The sequence below is a fragment of the Ovis canadensis genome, chromosome 6 (genome assembly GCF_042477335.2).
Source record: "Ovis canadensis isolate MfBH-ARS-UI-01 breed Bighorn chromosome 6, ARS-UI_OviCan_v2, whole genome shotgun sequence".
In the NCBI taxonomy this organism is placed as follows: Eukaryota; Metazoa; Chordata; class Mammalia; order Artiodactyla; family Bovidae; genus Ovis; species Ovis canadensis.
In genome coordinates this window covers 45,586,442-45,610,737 of record NC_091250.1, presented here as the reverse complement: position 1 = coordinate 45,610,737, position 24,296 = coordinate 45,586,442, and the positions used below count along the sequence as shown (strand labels likewise).

General features: G+C 40.9%; 1 protein-coding gene across 2 annotated transcripts in view; it reads right to left on the bottom strand.

The window, feature by feature from the left end:
- UNC5C (unc-5 netrin receptor C) overlaps window positions 1-24,296 on the bottom strand; it is a 424,053-nt gene that overhangs the window by 66,358 nt on the left and 333,399 nt on the right. For both annotated transcript variants that reach the window (XM_069593659.1, XM_069593660.1), the window contains exons 5-7: window positions 8,872-9,052; window positions 4,978-5,145; window positions 1,766-1,930 (exon numbers count right to left, since the gene is read on the bottom strand). In XM_069593659.1, coding sequence (XP_069449760.1) covers window positions 1,766-1,930; window positions 4,978-5,145; window positions 8,872-9,052 — 514 coding nt within the window. The remainder of the gene's footprint in view (window positions 1-1,765; window positions 1,931-4,977; window positions 5,146-8,871; window positions 9,053-24,296) is intronic.

Here is a 24,296-nt window from a genome sequence, read left to right as displayed (position 1 = left end):
CCCATGCGCCACAACCATGAAGCCCTATAGGCTGTGCTCCCTAACAGAAGTCACCGCCAGGAGAAGCTTGTGCACCACAGCTAGAGAGTAGCCCACACAGCGATCAAGACCCAGCATCAGCACAGCTAAAAATAAATGAACATCTTTTCAAAAAGAGTATTCCATGCTTGTTTTTGATACGTGTTATAATTTAGAATGCGTCATTGTGCGTAACTAATAAAAGGACCAATGTTCCATCTTGTAGCATTGTACTCCTTGTTAAATCAGTCACTTTGGGAATTTTAAAATATGCACAATGGAAGCAGAAGAAATTAAATCACCCAAAGCTGAAGGATAATACTGAGAAAGGGAGAAAGGGAGTGAGCAAGAGAGAAACTTCAAATATTGTTACTTTTCAATCACATGAATTAATTCATTCTACACTAAAAGACTACTACTAAATTATAAAAATGTTAAAAACAACTTGTGTGGTATGTTTTCATTTTAATCTTCAACTCAAACTAACACCTAGAGGAACAAATTCTGTATTTCTATATAAACAGTAAAATAGCTGTATTCTTCTCATTCTGTGTTTCTGGTACAAATAGTGAGAGGCGCAGTAGACATCCTCAAATCACAACCAGAAAATATGCTTCACACTCAGCTTCAGCCTATTCTCAAAGAATACCATGTACCATGGTCAGAAAAATAAGAGGCCCATTAGATTTATATTCTGTGTCAGCGATGCTATTACCTATCTATCTGTATTTTAAGTAAAGTTTCTTTTTAAAGGTCCCTGTAAGCATAGACTCTGGGAGATAAATAGAATTTCATAAATGTGCTGAAAATATCTTATTCTTAAATGAAAAATACAAATACTTCCACACAAATACATTTGATCGCTTGTACTCCACAAGCAATTTGTACTGTGTTATAAGAAATGTCAACATTTGGCCACCGTTACCCAAGATCCAAAGACAGCACATTGTTTCATTCATTCAGCTGTACAGGTGTGATTTCAGAACAATTTTTAGTACCTTAATTCATGCCCATAAAAAAGATGGTTAATTTTGTATATTTAAGGGCTCCTTAGTAAGTAAGTATGGAAAGTATTTTAAGTATGGAAATCAAACCACCATCTCATTAAGAAAATCTAAGTAACAAAGCCATAAAAAATGTGGAATACTTAGCTTATAGCATCTATTATATTCCTGAGCCAATCTTCTACATCCATTTAAAAATTTATGTTTTATAAACATGATTCCCTTTAGATAAACATAATAATTTTAACACAAACCCAGAAATTTCAAGGGCTTGTGAAGTATTCCCACTAAACATTTGAAAACTGGTAAATCTACCAGCAGAAATGTTTCTTGTCCTTATACATTTATTCTAAACTTCATGGACACTGGTTCAGTAACAGCCATGAATTAGAAGTAAATAGCTTACTTTTCGGAAGTTGCGTGACTCTCTGAGGAGTTTAGGGTGCCCTTTTGTGCACTCTAATAAAACTGAGCAGCAGTTCCCTGCCCTGAAAACAATGACAGGCCCTCTAGGGAAACGACTAAATCACTTTTTGCTCATGGGAAAGCAATAGTGTGTATGTCATTTGTTAACTGGACACAGTTATTACTCATTCTGGTTTCTGGGAGATTTTTTTTCTTTCTTCCAATTTTGAGAGCTCTAGTAGTGCATTTTTGTTGTTATTCATGCAATTTTCCTTCAAATAAATCCAATGGTTAAGACACACTTCCCCCGTGTCTGCGGTTTGTTCAGACAGACTTACTCTGCATGCACAGCCCATCCGTGCAGTTCTTGGACTGCAAGACAAGGCCATCGCAGTCCTTGCCTCCATTCTTGGGGGCGGGTGCCGTGCACTCCCTCCTGCGCCAGTGAGTGCACTCGGTCCCGCAGGTAGACCACTTGCTCCACGAGGTCCACCTGCCATCCACTGCCACAAAAAAACAAAAACCAGCAACAGGTCAAAGAGAGAAGGAGCTTCTTGAAGGCAGAGAGGGGGCAGGGCTCAAGTAGAAACAAAACACCAAACACTGAAGAAAATGGCCCACCAAGGAGGGCTGCATTCATCTTAACTGCTGGAAGTAGTGCTTGCTCTCCATACGTTCTGTGGGTCCTGCAAACTTTCCTGACAAGAGGTGTGTGATGATTTCTTCACTGACCATGCAAGGGAAGTTTAATGGGACACACACAAATCAAAGTCGTCACCAGGAGTTATATAAAGGTAAATCCTAGTAGTGTCCCTTTTTCTCTTTTAGGTTTTGGATTGAAAATTAGGGGACCTCCTATGGAGAAAATATTACCAGGAATAGTGCCTGTGCATGTGAATAGTGCCAGTAAACCTCTGGGGGGTTAAGGAGAAGAGGTCAGGAGAGTGGGGAAAAAAATCCTTCCATCCGTCTATCCACCCACCCACCTCAATCCTATCCATATATTCATCTACATTCCCATTTATCTCTCTCTCTCTCTTTACGGCTCTATCATCTACATCTTATACTTTTTTAAAGTTTTCATCCATGCTGCTTAATTCTGCTAAGATCTTCTGCAATGCCATCTTGAAAATACTGTTTTCCGTTTATTATTTGATGATTTCATTCCGTTATTTTATTTAATGATGTACACATTTCTATTTTTATTTTAAAAATAATATTTAAGCACATTCTTAATTTTTTCCTGTGATTCAGTCATTTGGAATAGACTCACTTTCTTCTTAATTTTGGTGCTTGACTTGTTAGTAAATTTCAATGATAATGGGCTAAGATAACTCTATTAAAACACACACACACACACACACACACACACACACACACCTTAAACCCTAACCTGAGAAAATAGGTAGTAAATTTCACTAAGGTGATACTTTAAAATGCATTCTTTAAAGGTTCTTACATAAATAAGAAGAAAATACCAAAATAAGAGTTATATTTTAAGAAAATTTCCCTGAAATCCATAAGTAATTATCCAGGAATAAATGCAAGACAATGGCAAACATCACTTATTGAACATGCACTGTACATTATATGTTATACCTACATCTTGCTAGAAATTAGACCAATTTTAATAGTCTGCATAGTTTGGAGAATCTCTGTCATGTCATTTAAATTACTGTGTAAATATATGCATTATGCACAATGTACAGAGATATAAATATGCCCACATGAAAAAATGATGAAAGTATTAATATTTCAACTGTACAGAGTTAGCTACATAAATAACACCCAACTATCTGGAGAAGAGACGTTTGCTTTGACCTGCTAAGTCACTTCAGTCATGTCCGACTCTGTGCAACCCCGTAGACGGCAGCCCACCAGGCTCACCCGTCCCTGGGATTCTCTAGGCAAGAACACTGGAGTGGCTTGCCATTTCCTTCTCCAGTGCATGAAAGTGAAAAGGGAAAGTGAAGTTGCTCAGTTGTGTCTGACTCTTCGCGACCACATGGACTGCAGCCTTCCAGGCTCCTCCATCCATGGGATTTTACAGGCAAGAGTACTGGAGTGGGGTGCCACTGCCTTCTTCTAGACCATCCCAAAGTACACACACAAACACACATTTCTATTTTAACTAGATGCTTGTATGTATGCATGCGTGCTCAGTCGTATTAGACTCTTTGTGGCTCCATGGACTGTGGCCTGCAAAGCTCCTCTGTCCATGCAGTTTTCCAGGGAAGACTACTGGAGTGGGTTTCCTACTCCCAGGGATCTTCCTGACCCAGGGATTGAACTGCTGTCTCCTGTCTTGACAGGTGGACTCTTTACTACTGAGCCACCATGGAAGCTCTGCTAAATGCTTAGTGTATTTCTAAATGTGGGAGTCAGTATGTAGTTAGAATGTAGCAGAGTACAAGATAAAAAATACTGAAATTCTTAGCCTAGTTAAGTGTCAAAATTTGTTCCATAAATAAAAGCTCTTAAAAGGGTTCAGTGTGGGATACTGTTTTGATACTTGGAAAATTAACATAGGAATGATAAAATTTAGATTATGGTTTTCTCTCCAGTTCATTTCTCTAACCTGTCTCTGAGAAAGGTTCCACTTAAGAATGAACCCGACAAAAGTTAGGTAAAATAAAGGTAAGTGAGGAGTCTTTGTATCTAAATAATGAAAGTGACAATAGCTACCCCCAATGGAATACACTACTAATAATTTTAGCTTAATTTTTCAATTATTATATAATTAGACATGTTAGTAGGTTTTGGTTTCAGCAGATATTAACTTCTATTTACCAAAGGATAAGAGCTTGGGACAACATAAGAGAGCACAGAAAGATGCTCAGAGGCAAAGGGATGCAATCCGGTTATAGGTACCATTGCAAATAACTCAAAAAGACGTGACTGACATATATAGACATGTTACTGTATTCATGTATAGACTATTGGGTGATGCGCGGGGAAGCCTGGCATGCTGCAGTCCATGCGGTCACAAAGAGTTGGACAGGACTGATCAACTGAACTGAACATGTACAGATAATAGCTGACTGCATCATATTTTCAAAATCCATTAGCTCGTGTGTCAAAAGCTTAGACTTCCTTTTAATTCATTCCAAATGTTTTATTTGCCCTTACCCATAAACTGACACCAAATATCAAGTACTTTACCTCAAACACTTTCTAAATTTCAGTTCCAATTAATTTCCTTGACTTTCTGACTATCAATGGTTGTTATCCTAAATGTATGGCTTTCAATGCTATTTAAATGCCTTGCATTATAAGATTCTGCAAACTTGGCTCCAACAGTTGAGTAATAAAGAGGGATTATGTTCTTGTGTGTGTTTCATACTCTTTTGCATGTTAATGTAACTAATAAAGTTAAGTACTCTTTTGGGGAAAAAGATGTGATTTTCCAGTAATGTGAGCATTGGATGGTATGATGCATTTACATACTATCTATCACACATTCAGGTCTAGAATAAGCCTTTGTGTATATACCCTAAAACATTTCAAGAATGAGAGGATGCATTTGGAATGAAGGCGCTGGTTTATTTACCTGGGCATAACGTGGTACAGGCTATTTTTTGTACACTCTGCCCTTCACAGAAGGCACCACCATTGAGCGGAGCTGGGTTGGTACAGGTCCTTGTACGCTTCTGATACCCTCGTCCACAACGGCTATTACACACAGACCATTCTGTCCAAGTGGACCAGCCACCATTTACTGGAAGCAAATGATAAAACATGAATTAAGCGTACATGCATACACAGAGAGACGCACAAACCACATATCAAACATAAACAAGAATGTTGTATCCCAAATGACCATAAAAAAATAAAAAGCCTCAAAGCTGGAAGAGACCTTGGCCATAATTTCATTTAAAATTTTATTACTATAAAACTGAAATCTAAGCACAGGGATAAATAAAATGAATTATCAATATCTATTTACCTACTCAGAAAATAGAACTGTTCTCCTCTCCTTAGCCACTGTTGTTTTAAAAAAATCCCCTTACCTAGTAAAGCTCCAAAAATTATTGATACTTTTGGCAACTTACCTCAAATAATATGCTTATATCATTGTATGAAGGCTGCAGGTGGCTATGAAGCATGGTAACTGATCAAATCATTTAGCCTTTCCTTAATAATACGTGATTATTTATCTTTAGCATATATAAACTTTATAACCTCTCAAGAATTTTTAGTTTCATTAATAAATGGATCTATTTTTAATAAAAAGTCTTGATAGCTGGATTTTTAACTAAGTATCCATTTGAATGGATCAGCAATTAGCTGATGTAACTGCAATGGATACATATTTTGTGTATAAAGACTATTTACAGTGTTCCATGGAGCTGTCAGTATAGGTGCGATTATAAAACCTACCATCTAGCACTATGTTTATTATTAACCTCTAGAGATTTCACTCTAGAAAATACTGATATACTCGCATATCTCAATATACAAGTCCATGAAATTATTATAATTAAGCAATTTCTAACAAAAATTATTTTCTGCCGGTTAAAACATGCTACAAACAGTATATGCATCTACTTCTTGACGGTAAAGAAGTGTGTTACTCAGATAACAGAAACCTATATAGGGACATCACATGCCCATCATCTCCTTCTCTAGGATCTATGCAATAGGCAATAATCATGAATGTGTTATATATAGAGACATAGGCTATTTTTCAGTGGAGAATTATTATTTTTTCCTGTATCAAGATAAGAACTTTTGTATGAAGATTTATCTTTATTTTTTTGTATAAAATGAGAACAATTTGGACATTCAACAATAGGAAAATGGTAAATATACTATGTTCCAGACATTGGCTGCCAGGCAGCTATTAAAAATGATGCTGCCTGCATGCACCCCTGTGTTCATAGCAGCACTATTCACAATAGCCAAGACATGGAAACAACCCAAACGTCTGTCAATAGGTAACGGGTGAAAAAGGCGAGGCACACATACACAGCAGAATACGACTGAGTCGTAAAACAGGACAAACCCATGCCATCTGCAGCAACATGGGTGCAGCTAGAGATTGTCACACTAAGTGAAGCCAGTCAGAAAGAGAAAGACAAGCACCATATGGAGTCACTTATAGGCTGAATCTAGAATAAATATGACACAAACAAACCTATCTATGAGTCGGAAACAGAAAAAGGGACAGCGAACACACTGCTGGTTGCCAAAGGGAAAGCACGGTAATGCCACTATACTTAAACGAAAGAACACGTTTTAAAACATAATGCTGTAGAAGTCTGTTTAGTAATACGTGGATATTTCAACATTATGTTTTAAGTAAAAAAATATTATATCCCTTATTTTAAAATCTTATGTATGTTAAGAAAATATCGGTAGTATACATATCCATCTTTTTAAAAGCTATCTCTGGATGACAAAATTATAGGTTTTCTTTTTTCTTTGACGTTTTTTCTGTTTCCCAGATTTTCTGTAATGAATATATACTTGCAATCTAAAAATGATACTAACAACAGACTCAAAAATGAAATATTGGTTAAATGTATATGTTTTTCTGTAGTCTTCTAGTGAGCCCAATCTATGAGCCTTGGACAACTTATTCTGTGAGGCCATGAAAGAACATGCAGAAGTTTGACAGTTGAGTTTTGTGTTCTGAAAGTAATTTAACGCACACAACTTCATGAAACTCCAAATACTGTGGAACTGTCAATATAAATTTCTTACCGACATACTGGCAAGCTGATATTTGGGGTTACAGTATACATGTGCTGCTCTGCTAGGATTTTAGCGAGAAATTAATAATCATAAACATTTAGAAAAGACCAGTCTTGAAGATTCTAGGCTTATTCCATTATTTCGTGGGGAAGGAGGTATGTGCTCTGAGTATTGTAATGCTTAAGTGTCCTACTGAAGGTTAGCCAGAACTAGGCCTAGAACAGAAGACTCCCGAGCCCTAGTGCCACACTGTTTGCTAAACTCAAAATGCTTTAGTTCCTTGTGTTTGATCCTTATTACAGACAATGTTTGGCTTGTGCTTATGGATATTGAGAACATGCTATACATAGGAAAAGAGTTACATCTATGTAATACATCTATTTAAGAGTCTGCCCTCATTAATCACTTAATTGGTGCAAACTGTGATGTACCCTATTTTTTTGTTTTATTTTGCATTTCCAGTGCTGTTTATTAAGTCATTCAGAAAGTCTAGAAAAAGACAAAAAGTGGGAAACATTTCACTGTGACTTAAGGAAATGGAACTTCAGAATATTCAGAGGATTTTTTTTTTAAAATGAAGTATGCATCTGCCCTGTAATGAAAATGATAGCATTAAAGCATCACTACATTCAGCCTTTCAAATGGCACAGTGGTTTCTGTTTTCATAACATCCTAGAGCCTGAGGATGCATCCAGCCAAGCAGTACTACCTGCAGTGAGTGCCACGAGCCACGTACTTGCCAGTGGCAAATCTCCCGAAGTGTCATTTAACACCAAAGGAGCCATGAACAGCCCCCTACCTTCTAAATGGTGACCATTATCATTCTGGTGTGGTAGAACCTCAAAACATTTCTCAGGGTTGTTCAGTTCCTCTCAGACAATAACTCACCAAGAATATAAAGATCTACTGTGTTTCTAACACTGTAAGAAACATAAATGTATAGAGTTGTCTCTTTGTCTACAAAGGAGCTTAAAAGCCTCACTGGGCAGATGAGCTACTCGTGAAATGAGAAACCTACTGAGTGCTAAAACAGGGAGATAAAAACATCACATGCAGTGGCAAAAGTGGGTGCAGAATTATTTAGTCCTTCTGGAGAAATGATAGGCTTAGAGATGAGATGGATTAGAAAGGGCCAGAGAATGGAAGAGAAGCTCTCTGAAGGAGTCATCATGTTGCAGTTTGCTACAGCGTTAGGACTAGGGCTGTATGACAATGGCAGGCCTTGTCTTCACGCTGGATGTCCTTGATGGAGTGTGAAGCAAGTTCCAGGCAGTTAAAACTGCTCTGATGTGTTTGGAGAGTGTGTCAGCTCCAGTTTGCCTGAGGTCTTGCAATCGCTCTCCTGAGGCCCACAGAAAGAGCAGCAGACTGCTCTAAGTATCTTCATGTCAGCACTCCCTCTGGGTCTCGGTAGTCCAGGCTGAGAAGGGAGAGTGGGGCTTTGGGAAGCAGGGAACCCTCCTGGATTCTTGAGTTCAGCTTGAAATACAGGACACTTATGCTTCTTACAGTGTTAGACCCCACAGTGGATTTCCTTTACTGTCCTATACACTGACAAAGGGCTAGAAGTTCCAAGTCCAGGTTTCTATGAGTATCAGAAAGCAGTGAAACCTCACCGCCCACATGAGAAGCAGGAAGAGAGCTGTAATGGGGACTGAGAAGGGCCCTCTTCACTTGATATTCTAACATTAAAATGAGAAACTGCAGTTTGACCTGAACCAGATTGAGGCACACAGAGTTCACTCACCATAGACTATGACAGTTGCCGTTGTGCTTTTCCTCTTGGCGACGATGTTTTTGGCAACACAAGTATAGTTGGCAGTATCTGAGAGGCGGGCCTGCTTGATGATGAGGTTGTGATCAATAGTAATATAAAAATTCCGATCTTCAACAGGATCGATGATGTCTTCATTTTTCAACCATTCCACCTAAAGATGCACAAGAGAAACAGATAAATCCCTGGTACGAATCCCTCGATGGCTACCAGTCCTGACTTCTGTTTTGCAATGTGAACAACACTGTTCCATGCTACGAAATCTGCAAACTTGAGGAAGTAACTTTCTGAGGTCATGTTAAGTATCACTCACCTGCCAAACATGCCGATTCTGTCTGTACTACATTATCCTCAAATGTCAATGACCCAATTGGGAAATACAGCATTCACATTGTTTTCACTCTGCCCGGCAGGCAGGAATAGGTGATGTGCACTGCCAAGTTCAGAACCCAATCAAAAATAATGGGCTAAGCATTTCAAACTGAACTCAAATCTTTTGCTAGTTGATTTGTTTACTCTTGGCAACTTACCTGCTGCTTTTCAGAAAAGAATATAAGGACTATCAAAAAAGCTCAAAAGGCATCCTAGACATCATGCAGCTCAAACAAAACATTTGGATGATTTATGCGTAGTCTTGTTGAAACATATGGATTAAATTTCCCTGAAAATGCACTTACTTTAAAATGTAGTAAACACATATTTAGAGATGTATCTAAGCCAAAATACTTAGGAAGGGAAAAAAAAAAAAGGTTTTCTACCAACTCTCAATATGATCTAAAGAGTATATAAGTCATAGTCAAATTTCTCCTTTTGTCTTTCACTAGCATCAAATCTTTGGCTCTCATGGTTTGCTTCTGGAGAACCTAAAACGTGATTATTCAAAACTACTCAACTGTTTTTCCTATGTAAATCTCAGTTTAGCAACAGCAATGTTACCCTTACAGAATGAAAGGAGGGAAGCACATTCTGTAAAATACATCCTTATGAAGGATAAACTGTTTTTGTCCCATAAACTGCTTTTCTTCCTCACAGGTTTATCCATAAAGCAAAACATACTGATATTTACCACACTTAAACTTTCCTTGTGCATTAGTGTGGATATAGATACAAGTAACCTTTACTTGTAGGGAGTCAACAGTGTTGCCATTTTCAAAATTTTACAGAGCTTCCCCTAGCACCACAAGAGGTCTGGAAATTAATCTCTAAATCTGTCAGGGGGCTGGATGTTACACAAATTACGTCTAACACTGGGACTCTAAAATAATGCTTCTCTAATCCTTAGTAGAGAGGCCACAATTTAAAGGGAAAAACAGAAATCACCTTGAAGTAAACATATGAGGATGTAGATAAGAATGACTATTTGTAATAAGTTTTGAAACAACAGTTACATTTAAGGATATTTAAATCAATGGAAGTGAAGAAGACTGAAGTCCATCTAAAATAGTGGAGTTTTAAAACATGCATTTTGTTCTTATTTAAGACAGCACATTCAATCCTGTGCTTAGATACAGCTGGTAAGAGACACACTGGCTTAATCTGGATTTTCTCAAAATATGGCCCCATATGTTTTGTAATATGGGCTTTTCAGGTGGTGCTAGTGGTAAAGAAAGATTGCATGCCAATGCAGGAGACTTAAGAGACGCAGGTTCAATCCCTGGGTTGGGAAGATCCCCTGGAGGAAGAAATGGCAACCCACTCCAGCATTCTTGCCTGGAGAATTCCATGGAGGAACCTGGAGGGCTAGAGTCCATAGGATTGCAGAGTCAGACATGACTGAAGTGACTTACCGCACACACACAATCATGTGTGGTAATACAATCTTGCTGGAAGTGCAAGGGAAAGATAGCAAGATGCAAAATATTAAAAAAGAAACCTGCATATTGATAATTGAAAGCTGACATTAATATCTTCTGAATCTCTATGCAGATTATCTTTGCCACTCAAAAGAAAGTTTTCCAATTAGAAAGGTACTGTTGGGCTTCTTGGGGGCGGGGGTGTGTGTCTCTGTGTGTGTGTCTTTCAAAGACACATCAGTTCACTTCAGTTCAGTCTCTCAGTCGTGTCCGGCTCTGCAACCCCATGGACCACAGCACACCAGGCCTCTCTGTCCATCACCAACTCCTGGAGTTCACCCAAATTCATGTCCCTTGAGTTGGTGATGCCATCCAACCATCTCATCCTCTGTCATCTCCTTCTCCTCCCGCCTTCAATCTTTCCCAGTATCAGGGTCTTTTCCAATGAGTCAGCTCTTCACATCAGGTAGCCAAAGTACTGGAGTTTCAGCTTCAATATCAGTCCCTCCAATGAACACCCAGGACTGATCTCCTTTAGGATGGACTGGTTGGATCTCTTTGCAGTCCAAAGGACTCACAAAAGTCTTCTCCAACACCACAGTTCAAAAGCATCAATTCTTTGGTGCTCAGCTTTCTTTACAGTCCAACTCTTACATCCATACATGACCACTGGAAAAACCATAGCGTCGACTAGACAGACTTTGTTGGCAAAGTAATGTCTCTGCTTCTGAATATGCTATCTAGGTTGGTCATAACTTTTCTTCCAAGGAGTGAGCATCTTTTAATTTCATGGCTGCAGTCACAATCTGCAGTGACTCTGGAGCCCCCAAAATAGTCTGCCACTGTTTCTCCATCTATTTGCCATGAAGTGATGGGACCGGATGCCATGATCTTAGTTTTCTGAACGTTGAGCTTTAAGCAAACTTTTTCATTCTCCTCTTTCACTTTCATCACGAGGCTATTTAGTTCTTCTTCACTTTCTGCCATAAGGGTGATATCATCTGCATATCTGAGGTTATTGATATTTCTCCCAGTAATCTTGATCCCAGCTTGTGCTTCATCCAGCCCAGCGTTTTTCACGATGCACTCTGCATGTAAGTTAAGTAAGCAGGGGAACAATATACAGCCTTGACATACTCCTTTTCCTATTTGGATCCAGTCTGTTGTTTGTGTCCAGTTCTAACTGTTGCTTCCTGACCTGCATACAGATTTCTCAAGAGGCAGGTCAGATGGTCTGGTATTCCCATCTCTTTCAGAATTTTCCAGTTTGTTGTGATCCACACAATCAAAGGCTTTGGCATAATCAATAAAGCAGAAATAGATGTTTCTTCTGGAACTCTCTTGCTTTTTCAATGATCCAGCGGATGTTGGCAATTTGATCTCTGGTTCCTCTGCCTTTTCTAAAACCAGCTTGAACGTCTGGAAGTTCACAGTCCACATATTGTTGAAGCCTGGCTTGGAGAATTTTGAGCATTACTTTACTAGCATGTGAGAGGAGTGCAATTTTGCAGTAGTTTGAGCATTGTTTGGCACTGCCTTTCTTTGGGATGGGAATGAAAACTGACCTTTTCCAGTCCTGTGGCCACTGCTGACTTTTCCAAATTTGCTGGCATATTGAGTGCAGCACTTTCACAGCATCATCTTTTAGGATTTGAAATAGCTCACCTGGAATTCCATCACCTTCACTAGCTTTGTTCGTAGTGATGCTTCCCAAGGCCCACTTGACTTCACATTCCAGGATGTCTGGCTTAGGTGAGTGATCACACCATCGTGATCATCTGGGTCATGAAGATCTTTTTTGTATAGTTCTTCTTTGTATACTTGCCACCGCTTCTTAATATCGTCTGCTTCTGTTAGGTCCATATCATTTCTGTCCTTTATTGAGCCCATCTTTGCATGAAATGTTCCCTTGGTATCTCCGATTTTCTTGAACCGTGCCTGCTACTTTTCTCTGAAGAATAGCCCTCAGGCTCCTGGATGTTTTGCCTTGAAGTACCTAGGGGCTCACAGCTTCCCCTGCAACCTCCTTCTTTGCTATGGCCTCACAGGTATGGAAATAAGACTTCTGTCTAATCAGATTGGAATCTGAGTTGTCACTCTCGAGAGCTCCCTTGCAGGGTTGCAGGCTGAAGCTACCTCCTTAACACATCTCCTAAATTTACATTTTCTGGGTCTCTCCTTTTCTCTCTTGACTAGGCTCTCCTGGGAGCACTCCCATAACCAACCTTTGCATTCAGACCTCTGCTTCATGCTCTGCTTCTGAAGAACCCAAATCTATTAAGTCAAGATTGTGCAAAACTATGGGTTTTTCCTATGTACATAATAGGTAACGACAGCAATGCTACCCAGATCATAAATGACATGAAGAGATCCCAAGGATATTGCAAACCACTTGTTTATTTGAAAAGTTTATTACCTGGAATAAAAAAAGCCATCAGCACTGTTGACAAAGGATTTAAAAAGACTTATGTGATTATTGGGTATGTAATCTCTACCCTCGTATACATGGCTTTGCATTTTCCTCAGTGTCTCTCTTCAACATAGGAGCAATGACTACATGAGATATGAGGTTCTCCGAGGAGCTCTAAAATGTGGCAGCACTCCTGGACCCTCTGAGGGGTACTGCCTTCTTCCCCTCAGCTTTAACCAGGGAAGCTCTGCCTCAGTCTATTCTCCACACTGGGACAGTCTGGATGCCTATGTCTGAAGAAACAATGAGATCCACAGCTAGAAAACAGTGAGAGGAATGAAGAAGAGAGCCAAGGACTCTGGCTTCTGATAGAATGCCCGCCCCCCCCCCCCAGTCCCCTATGCCCCAGGACTCCCAGCCTTGTCATAACGCCTTGTTCTGAGACCTCATCTCCACGAGAAGCTCGGGTCTGGACTGCAGGCCATCACGCACCTCCTGCAACAGAACCTCCGTCTTGCTCAGCATGTCCCCATCACCCATCCTCCACAACTCTCCCAATCCTTCCACACTTCCTTGGAACATAGCATCATTGTCCTCCAAAATTCCAACCTCTTTTCAGATTGCTTTCTTAAACCTTCTCTAAATCCTAGCTCCTTATGATGCTACTGTTTCTTCTAGAGTCCTCTCAAATAGGGAATGTTTGATTTGCCAAACCCAACGCACCACCAGGCCTGGGGGGTCCAGTGAGCAGCCTCCTGGATCCTCACTGTCTGCTCCACCTCCTTCTCCTCACTGCGGAGTGTGGCTGTGCAAAGCCATGCTGAGTGGCCTAACCATAAGTTCGTGATGACAGAACTCAAGTGGGCCCTAAATTCTGCCCCAAATATTGTACTCTATTTTCATCCTCTGTTCACTGTCCCACACTCCTAGACACCTATTTCACACCTTCTCCTCTCTGCTTAGACACTCCCTCCCCTTCTACCCTCATTTTCAGCTGAAGAATGACCAAGATCTCCCAAAGCTCCATTACCCACCTATCACCTCCGCTCTGCAGCCACCTTCCTCCCTCGTTACTCCTCCTCAGCTCTCACTTGTACTTTGCATCCTATTCCCATTCTCCTATTCAAGATGATGCCCCAGAAATTCTTCTCTTACATCATTAATTTTCCCTCTACACAGAGTCATTTCCACCAGCATTCGGACATGTGATTATTTTTCACAACTGAACAAGAAAATCCATCCCTACTCATTTCTGCCTTCAGTTACCCCCACATTTCTCTGCTCATCTTAAAAAATGCCTTGGAATCCCTGTTTGCACATTTCTCCAGTCTGTGTCCTCCTCATCCCTAACAGGATCTACCCTAATTCACACTCACCTCCACTGTTAGAACTGCTCTTTTCAAAGGCACCAACTCCTTTCACTTTGTTAGATGGACTGCTGAGGTTTTAGTACTTGACTAACTCAACTCAGCAGCAGCATTTGACCCCATGGGTTTCTCCCTCCTCTGTGCTTGCTTTCTCCAGACAGGGCACTTTCTTACTTTTTGTAAATGGCAATCCACTTCAGTACTATTGCCTGGAAAATCCCATGGACAGAGGAGCCTGGTAGGCTACAGCCCATGGGGTCGCAAAGAGTCGGACATGACTTTGCAACTTCACTTTCTTTCACTTTCCCACCCTCCACAGCTTCTCTGAGCTTAGGTCTGTTCTCCCTGGGTAGCTCTGTCCATGGACCTCTTCTTTTTTCTATTTTCCATCCACATTCACTTTCTCGGTGAGCTCATCCATACTCATGCAGATGACTCCTAAATTTATCTCCAGTTTGACCTCGTTCCTGAACTCCAAACTCATACATCCAACTGTCTTCTTACAAGCCCACTCAGTTGTCTAATAATAACCTCTGCAACTGCCCTCCAGATCTGCTCCTCCCACCACCTTATCTGTCACAGTTAAGGCCAATCTCATCCTTCCAGCAACTTAGAAATCTCGGACTTGAACTTGACTCTTCTCTTTCTCTCCCTTTGCCTATGTGGCATCAAAGAAGCATTTGGAATGTGACCACGTCTTGTTCCTTCAGCACCACTCACTTCTCCATGCAGGTCACCGTCATTTCTCTCCTGGATTGAGTGCAACAAATTCCTGTCTTATCTTTGCTTTTCCCCTTGGCCCTAACATCCATCCTCAACACAGTTAGAGAGGTCCTTAAACCCTAAGTCAAATTATGCTATACCTCATGTCCAACCTTCCAATGGCTCCCCATATTGCTCGATGTCAACGCCAAAGCCCTTATAAGAACCCACAGGATCTCCTGCAATACTGGGACCTCTGAGATCACCAAGTTTCCTCTCCATTCTGTCACCTCTTCAGGTGCTGGTTCTTCTGCACATCAGGCGCTCCTGTCTCGGGGATGTTGAATGTGATTATTCCTGCTCGGAAAAATATTTCCCCAGTAAGTTTGCTCTTTTTTCTCCTTCCGGGCTTTCCTCAGAGGTCACCTTCTCAATGAGCCACTTCATAATCAACCTTTAAATTGCAACATCTCCCTCTGCCTATGCCCCCAATCTCACACTCACTTATTTTCTTCATCTCATAAAATCTGTATTTTACTTATTAGTTGTCTCCTCTACCAGAACGTAAGCTTAACAGACTTGGGTTTAGTTTTTTCATCACTGCTATATCCCCATGGCCCAGAACTAGCATACAGAAGGTGCTTAATTAGTATTTCTTAAATATATGAGCAAAGAGACATGTAGTAGTGTCAAGTCTGTTATGCACATTTTTAGGTCTCTATCACATGGACCACAGCCTTGTTTAACTCAGTGAAACTATGAGCCATGCCCTGTAGGGCCACCCAAGATGGGCGGGTCACGGTGGAGAGGTCTGACAAAACGTGGTCCACTGGAGAAAGGCATGGCAAGCCACTTCAGTATTCTTGCCTTGAGAAACACATGAACAGTATGAAAAGGCAAAAAGATACAACACTGAAAGAGGAACTCCCCAGGTCAGTAGGTGCCCAGTATGCTACTGGAGATCAGTGGAGAAGTAACTCCAGAAAGAATGAAGGGATGGACCAAAGCAAAAACACCACCCAGTTATGGATGTGACTGGTGATGGAAGCAAGGTCTGATGCTGTAAAGAGCAATGTTGCATAGGAACCTGGAATGTTAGGTCCATGAATCAAGGCAAACTGGAAGTGGTCAAACAGGAGATGGCAAGAGTGAACATCGACATTCTAGGAATCAGCAAACTAAGATGGACTGGAATGGGTGAATTTAACTCAGATGACCATCATACCTACTACTGTGGGTAAAAATCCCTTAGAAAAAATGGAGTAGCCATCATAGTCAACAAAGGAGTCCAAAATGCAGTACTTGGATGCAATCTCAAAAAGACAAAATGATCTCTGTTTGTCTCCAAGACAAACCATCTATGCCCCGACCAGTAATGCTGAAGAAGTTGAAGTGAATGGTTCTATGAAGACTTACAAGACCTTTTAGAACTAACACCCAAAAAAGATATCCTCGGGGCTTCCCTGGTGGCTCAGAGGTTAAAGCATCTGCCTCCAATGTGAGAGACCCAGGTTCGATCCCTGGGTCAGGAAGATTCCCTGGAGAAGGAAATGGTAACCCACTCCACTATTCTTGCCTGGAGAGTCCCATGGATGGAGAAGCCTGGTAGGCTACAGCCCATGGGGTCGCAAAGAGTTGGACATGACTGGGCGACTTCACCACCTTCACCTTTCATTATAGGCGACTGGAATGCAAAAGTAGGAAGTCAAGAAACACTTGTAACAGGCAAATTTGTCCTTGGAGTACAGAATGAAGCAGGGCAAAGGCTCACAGAGTTTTGCCAAAAGAACACACTGGTCATAGCAAACACTCTCTTCCAACAACACAAAGAGAAGACTCTGTACATGGATATCACCAGATGGTCAACATCGAAATCAAACTGGTTATATTCTTTACAGCCAAAGATGGAGAAGCTCTATACAGTCAGCAAAATCAAGACCAGGAGTTGACTGTGGCTCAGATCATGAACTCCTTATTGCCAAATTCAGACTTAAATTGAAGAAAGTGGAGAAAATAACTAGACCAATCAGGTATGACCTAAATCAAATCCCTTATGATTATACAGTCAAGTGAGAAATAGATTTAAGGGATTAGATCTAATAGACAGATTTCGATGATGCCTGATGAACTATGGATGGGGGGTTGTGACATTGTACAGGAGGCAGAGATTAAGAATATCCCCAAGAAAAAGAAATGCAAAAGAGGAAAATGGCTCTCTGAGGAGGCCTTACAAATAGCTATGAAAAGAAGAGAAGCAAAAAACAAAGGAGAAAAGGAGAGATATACCCATTTGAATGCAGAGTTCCAAAGAATAGCAAGGGGAGATAAGAAAGGCTTCCTCAGCGATCAGTGTAAAGAAATGGAGGAAAACAATAGAGTGGGAAAGACTAGAGATCTCTTCTAGAAAATTAGAGATACCAAGGGAACATTTCATGCAAAGATGGGCTCAATAAAGGACAGAAATGGTATGGACCTAACAGAAGCAGAAGATATTAAGAAGCGGTGGCAAGAATACACAGAACTGTACAAGAAAAATTTTCATGACCCAGATGATCACGATGGTGTGATCACTCAACTAGAGCCAGACATCCTGGAATGTGAAGTCAAGTGGCCCTTGGGAAGCATCACTACGAACAAAGCTAGTGAAGGTGATGGAATTCCAGTTGAGCTGTTTCAAATCCTGAAAGATGATGCTGTGAAAGTGCTGCACTCAATACTTTAGCAAATTTGGAAAAGTCAGCAGTGGCCACAGGACTGGAAACGGTTTTCATTCCCATCCCAAAGAAAGGCAATGCCAAAGAATGTTCAAACTATTGCAAAATTGCACTCCTCTCACATGCTAGTAAAGTAATGCTCAAAATTCTCCAAGCCAGATCTCAACAGTACATGAACTGTGAAGTTCCAGATGTTCAAACTGGTTTTAGAAAAGGCAGAGGAACCAGAGATCAAATTGCCAACATCTGCTGGATCATCGAAAAAGCAAGAGAGTTCCAGAAGAAACATCTATTTCTGCTTTACTGACTATGCCAAAGCCTTTGACTGTGTGGATCACAATCAACTGTGGAAAATTCTGAAAGAGATGGGAATACCAGACCACCTGACCTGCCTCTTGAGAAATCTGTATGCAGGTCAGGAAGCAACAGTTAGCACTGGACATGGAACAACAGAGTGGTTCCAAATAGGAAAAGGAGGAAGTTAAGGCTGTATATTGTCCCCCTGCTTATTTAAATTATATGCAGAGTACATCATGAGAAATACTGGGCTGGATGAAGCACAAGCTGGAATCAAGACTGCCAGGCAAAATATCAGTAACTTCAGATATGCAGATGATATCACCCTTATGGCAGAAAGTGAAGAAAAACTAAAGAGCCTCTTGATGAAAGTGAAAGAGCAGAGTGGAAATGTTGGCTTAAAGCTCAACTTTCAGAAAACTAAGATCATGGCATCCAGTCCCACCACTTTAAGGCAAATAGATGGGGAAATAGTGGAAACAGTTGCTGACTTTAGTTTTCTGGGCTCCAAGACTACTGCAGATAGTGACTGCAGCCATGAAATTAAAAGATGTTCACTCCTTGGAAGGAAAGTTATAACCAACCTAGATAGTATATTAAAAACCAGAAACATTACTTTGGCAACAGAGTCCATCTAGTCAAGGCTATGGTTTTTCTAGTGGTCATGTATGGATGTGAGAGTTGGACTGTGAAGAAAGCTGAGCACCAAAGAATTGATGCTTTTGAACTGTGTTGTTGGAGAAGACTCTTGAGGGTCCCTTGGACTGCAAGGAGATCCAACCAGTCCATCCTAAAGGAGATCAGTCCTGGGTGTTCATTGGAGGGACTGATGTTGAAGCTGAAACTCTAATACTTTCGCCACCTGATGTGAACGACTCATTGCAAAAGATCCTGATGCTGGGAAAAACTGAAGGTGGGAGTAAAAGGAGACAACAGAGGATGAGATAGCATCCAACCTCCAACAGAGGTTGGATAGCATCACCAACTCAATGGACATGATTTTGGGTCAACTCTGGGAGTTGGTGATTGATAGGGAGATCTGGCGTGCTGCAGACCATGGGGTCGCACATAGTCAGACACAACTGAACGACTGAACTGAACTGATAAGGGTTGGTACTTTACCTGTCAAAATTACCAATGAATATACATATTGTATATATACATACAGAGAGTAATTTTAAACAGTCTTTCAAGCTAGGTTCTGCTAGAGATTAAGAAACAAAATCTCCAGTGTTGTTTTTTACTTCTTCAGCGGCTAAGTCATGGTCTGACTCTTTGTGACCCCATGTACAGCATATCCGGCTCCTCTGTCCTCTGCTATCACCCAGAGTTTGCTCAAATCCATGTCCATTGAGTTGGTGATGTTATATAACCATCTATTCCTTTGCCACTCCTTCTCCTTTTGCCTTCAATATTTCCTAACACCAGGGTCTTTTCCAGTGAGTCTGCTCTTCGCTTCTAGTAGCCATAGTATCAGAGCTTCAGCATTGGTCCTTCCAGGGTATATTCAGGGTTGATTTCCTTTAGGATTGACTGCTTTGATCTTCTTGCTGTCCAAGGGACTCAAGAGTCTTCTCCAGCACAATTCAAAAGCATCAGTTCTTCGGTACTCAGCCTTCTTAATGAACCAACTCTCACATTAGTACATAGACGATAGGGACCTTTGTTGGCAAAATGATGTCTCTTTTTAATATGCTTCCTAGGTTTGTCATAGCTTTCCTTCCAAGGACCAAGTATCTTTTAATTTCATGGCTGCAGTCACCATCCAGTGATTTTGGATATCAATGTTCCCTTGATAACTCTGATTTTCTTGAAGAGATCTCTAGTCTTGCCTATTCTATTCTTTTCCCCCACTTCTTTGCATTGTTCCCTTAAGGCGGCCTTCTTATTTCTCCTTGCTAGTCTCTGGAACACTGCTTTCAGTTAGGTGTATCTTTCCCTGTCTCCCTTGCTTTTCACTTCTTTCCTACGCTATTTGTAAAGCCTCTTCAGACAACCACTTTGCCTTCTTGCATTTTTTCTTCTTTGGGATGGTTTTGGTCACTGCCTACAACACAATGTTATGAACATCCGTCCATAGTTCTTCAGGCACTCTGTATTCCAGCTCTAATCCCTTGAATCTATCTATCACCTCTACTGTATAATCATAAGGGATTTGATTTAGGTCATACCTGAATTGCCTACTTTTGTTAATAATAGGCAGTGGTTTTCCCTGCTTTCTTCAATTTAAGCCTTGATTTTGCAATAAGGAACTCATCATCTAAGCCACAGTCAGCTCCAGGTCTTATTTTTGCTGACTGTATAGAGCTTCTCCATTCTCAGTTGCAAAGAACATAATCAATCTGATTTCAGTATTGACCATCTGGTGATGTTCATGTGCAGAGTGGCTCTTGGAAAAGGGTGTTTGCTAAGACTAGAGAATTCTCCTGACATAATTCTGTGAGCCTCTGCCCTGCTTAATTTTGTACTCTAAGGCCAAACTTTTCTATTATTCCAGGTATCTTTTGACTTCGTACTTTTTCATTCCATTCCCTTGTGATGGAAATGACATCATTTTTTGTTGTTAATTCTAGATGGTCTTGCATGTGTTCATAGAACTGATCAACTTCAGCTTCTTCAGCATCAATGGTTGGGGCATAGACTTGGATTACTGTGATATTGAATAGTTTGCCTTGGAAATGAACTGAGATCATTCTGTTATTTTTGAGATTGTACCCAAGTACTGCATTTTGGACTCTTTTGTTGACTATGAGGGCTACTCCATTTCTTCTAAGGGATTCTTGTCCACAGCAGTAGATATAATAGTCATCTGAATTAAAGCCGTCCATTCCTGTCCATTTTAGTTCACTGATTCCTAAGATGTTGATGTTCACTCTTGACATCTTCTGCTTGACCACATCCAATTTAACCTTGATTCCTGGACCTAACATTCCAGGCCACTATGCAATACTGTCCTTCACAGCACTGGGCTTTACTATCACCACCAGACACGTCGACAGCTGAGCGCTATTTCCACTTTGGCCCAGCCACTTCATTCTTTCTGGAGCTATTAGTAATTGCCCTCCACACTTCCCCAGCAGCATACTGGACAGCTTCCAACCTGGGGGGCTGATCTTCCAGTGTCATGATGTTTTGCACTTTCCTACTGTCCATGAGGTTTTCCAGGCACCAGTACTGGAGCGGGTTGCAAGTTCTTCCTCCAGTGGACCATGTTTTGTCAGAACTCTTCACTATGGCACATCTGTCCCCATCTGCCTGGGGTGGCCCTGCATGGCATGGCTCATAGCTTCATTGAGTTATGCAAGCCCCTCTGACATGATGAGGCTGTGATCCATGAAGGAGAAATTATCACTGCATAAGGTCAAATCCTCAAGGCTAACCTGGCCTCCAAGTGGACTCATTGGAGAAACCATGAGATAGAAGAGGGCCTCTGAAATGATGCTAGGAGACATGCAAATATTTCACTGCCATTTATGGGTCTAGAGTGTCCAATGACCAATACATTTTGACTAAGTCAGATTTTAAAATCAAACTCCCTGTAGCCCACATTATACCTATATGTCTGCTGGTGAATTTTAAGGTGCTACAGAATTTCATCTACTAGTCACAAAATCTAGGTTATCCCAGTATACTTAAGCCTATGATACAGCTTCTTAAGAACTTTCTATTTCAGTAAACAAAGAGCTAGGCATCTTGTTATTTCAATTCCATTCCATGAACATTGAGCACCTACTATGTGCTAGGCATCGTGTCAAGTGTTGGACAATAAAGGGAAAAATCGAGAGAGTGGCACTCTGTACAAGGGACAAACCTGTAAACAAATCACTACAATATGACAGCACCAAGTCATGTGCAAGGATGGGAGTAAACTGAGGTTCAAATTATGTGAGAAGAGGACATTTCAGGAGGAGACATCCGAACTAGTTTCTCAAAGATGGAATTAAGCTTGTTGGGAAGAAGGGAAGTGTGGGATGAAGAATGAAGACAACATTTCAGAAAGAGGAAGCTTCAGGTGCTTCACCCAAGCCTGAAGCCTCAGGGAGCCTGAGCAGTGGACAGTGAGCTTAGTTGCACGGTCAAGGGGAGTGGAGTAAGGATGGAGAAACTGCTTTCAGGAAATCACTGAGGGACTCTAATGCTGTGATCTACTGAAGGGTTTATCCCACTGCTGGGCATACACACTGAGGAAACCAGAATTGAAAGAGACACGTGTACCCCAGTGTTCATTGCAGCACTGTTTATAATAGCCAGGACATGGAAGCAACCTAGATGTCCATCAGCAGATGAATGGATAAGAAAGCTGTGGTACATATACACAATGGAGTACTACTCAGCCATTAAAAAGAATACATTTGAATCAGCTCTAATGAGATGGATGAAACTGGAGCCGATTATACAGAGTGAAGTAAGCCAGAAAGAAAAACACCAATACAGTATACTGACACATACATACGGAATTTAGAAAGATGGTAATGATGACCCTGTATGCGAGACAACAAAAGAGACACAGATGTATAGAACGGACTTTTGGACTGTGAGGGAGAGGGAGAGGGTGGGATGATTTGGGAGAATGGCACTGAAACATGTATACTATCATGTAAGAAACGAAGCGCCAGTCTATGTTAGATACAAGATACAGGATGCTTGGGGCTGGTGCAAGGGGATGATCCAGAGAGATGATATGGGGTGGGAGGGGGATTCAGGATTGGCAGTGTGTATACACCCATGGAGGATTCATGCCAATGCATGGCAAAACCAATACAGTATTGTAAGTAAAATAAAGTAAAAATAAAATTAAAAAAATTTAAAAAATAAAGAGAAGAAACATAATGACACTTTACTTTAAGAATGACTATTTTAGGGAGCATGTGGATTACTAGGGAGGCACAACGGAAGATGGAAACCAGTTAAAAAGGCTATCGTCTCTTTTATATATAGCAGTGTACACGTGTCAATGCCAGCCTCCCTTATTTATCCCTCCCCCCCTTATCCCCTGGTCACCATAAGTTTGTTTTCTACATCTGTTACTCTACGTCTGTTTTATATGTGAGCACATTTGCACCCCTTTTTTTCAGATCCCACATATAGGTGATATCACGTCTGTCTGTGTCTGACTTACTTCACTCGGTATGGCAGTCTCTAGGCCATCCATCTTGCTGCAGATGGCGTTCCTTTGCTCTTTTTTATGGCTATGCATGCACCACCTCTTGTTTCTCCATTCCTCTGCTGATGAGCATCTGGGTTGCTTTCATGTTCTGACTATTGTAAATACTGCTGCAGTGAGCATTGGTTGCGTGTGTCTTTTTTTTTTTTTTTTAGTTTTTTATTTTTTAAATTTTAAAGTCTTTAATTCTTACATGCATTCCCAAACATGAACCCCCCTCCCACCTCCCTCTCCATAACATCTCTCTGGGTCATCCCCATGCACCAGCCCCAAGCATGCTGCATCCTGCGTCAGACATAGACTGGCGATTCAATTCTTACATGATAGTATACATGTTAGAATGTCATTCTCCCAAATCATCCCACCCTCTCCCTCTCCCTCTGAGTCCAAAAGTCCGTTATACACATCTGTGTCTCTTTCCCTGTCTTGCATACAGGGTCGTCATTGCCATCTTCCTAAATTCCATATATATGTGTTAGTATACTGTATTGGTGTTTTTCTTTCTGGCTTACTTTACTCTGTATAATTGGCTCCAGTTTCATCCATCTCATCAGAACTGATTCAAATGAATTCTTTTTAACGGCTGAGTAATACTCCATTGTGTATATGTACCACAGCTTTCTTATCCATTCATCTGCTGATGGACATCTAGGTTGTTTCCATGTCCTGGCTATTATAAACAGTGCTGCGATGAACATTGGGGTACATGTGTCTCTTTCAATTCTGGTTTCCTTGGTGTGTATGCCCAGCAGTGGGATTGCTGGGTCATAAGGCAGTTCTATTTGCAATTTTTTAAGGAATCTCCACACTGTTCTCCATAGTGGCTCTACTAGTTTGCATTCCCACCAACAGTGTAGGAGGGTTCCCTTTTCTCCACACCCTCTCCAGCATTTATTGCTTGCAGATTTTTGGATCATAGCCATTCTGACTGGTGTGAAATGGTACCTCATT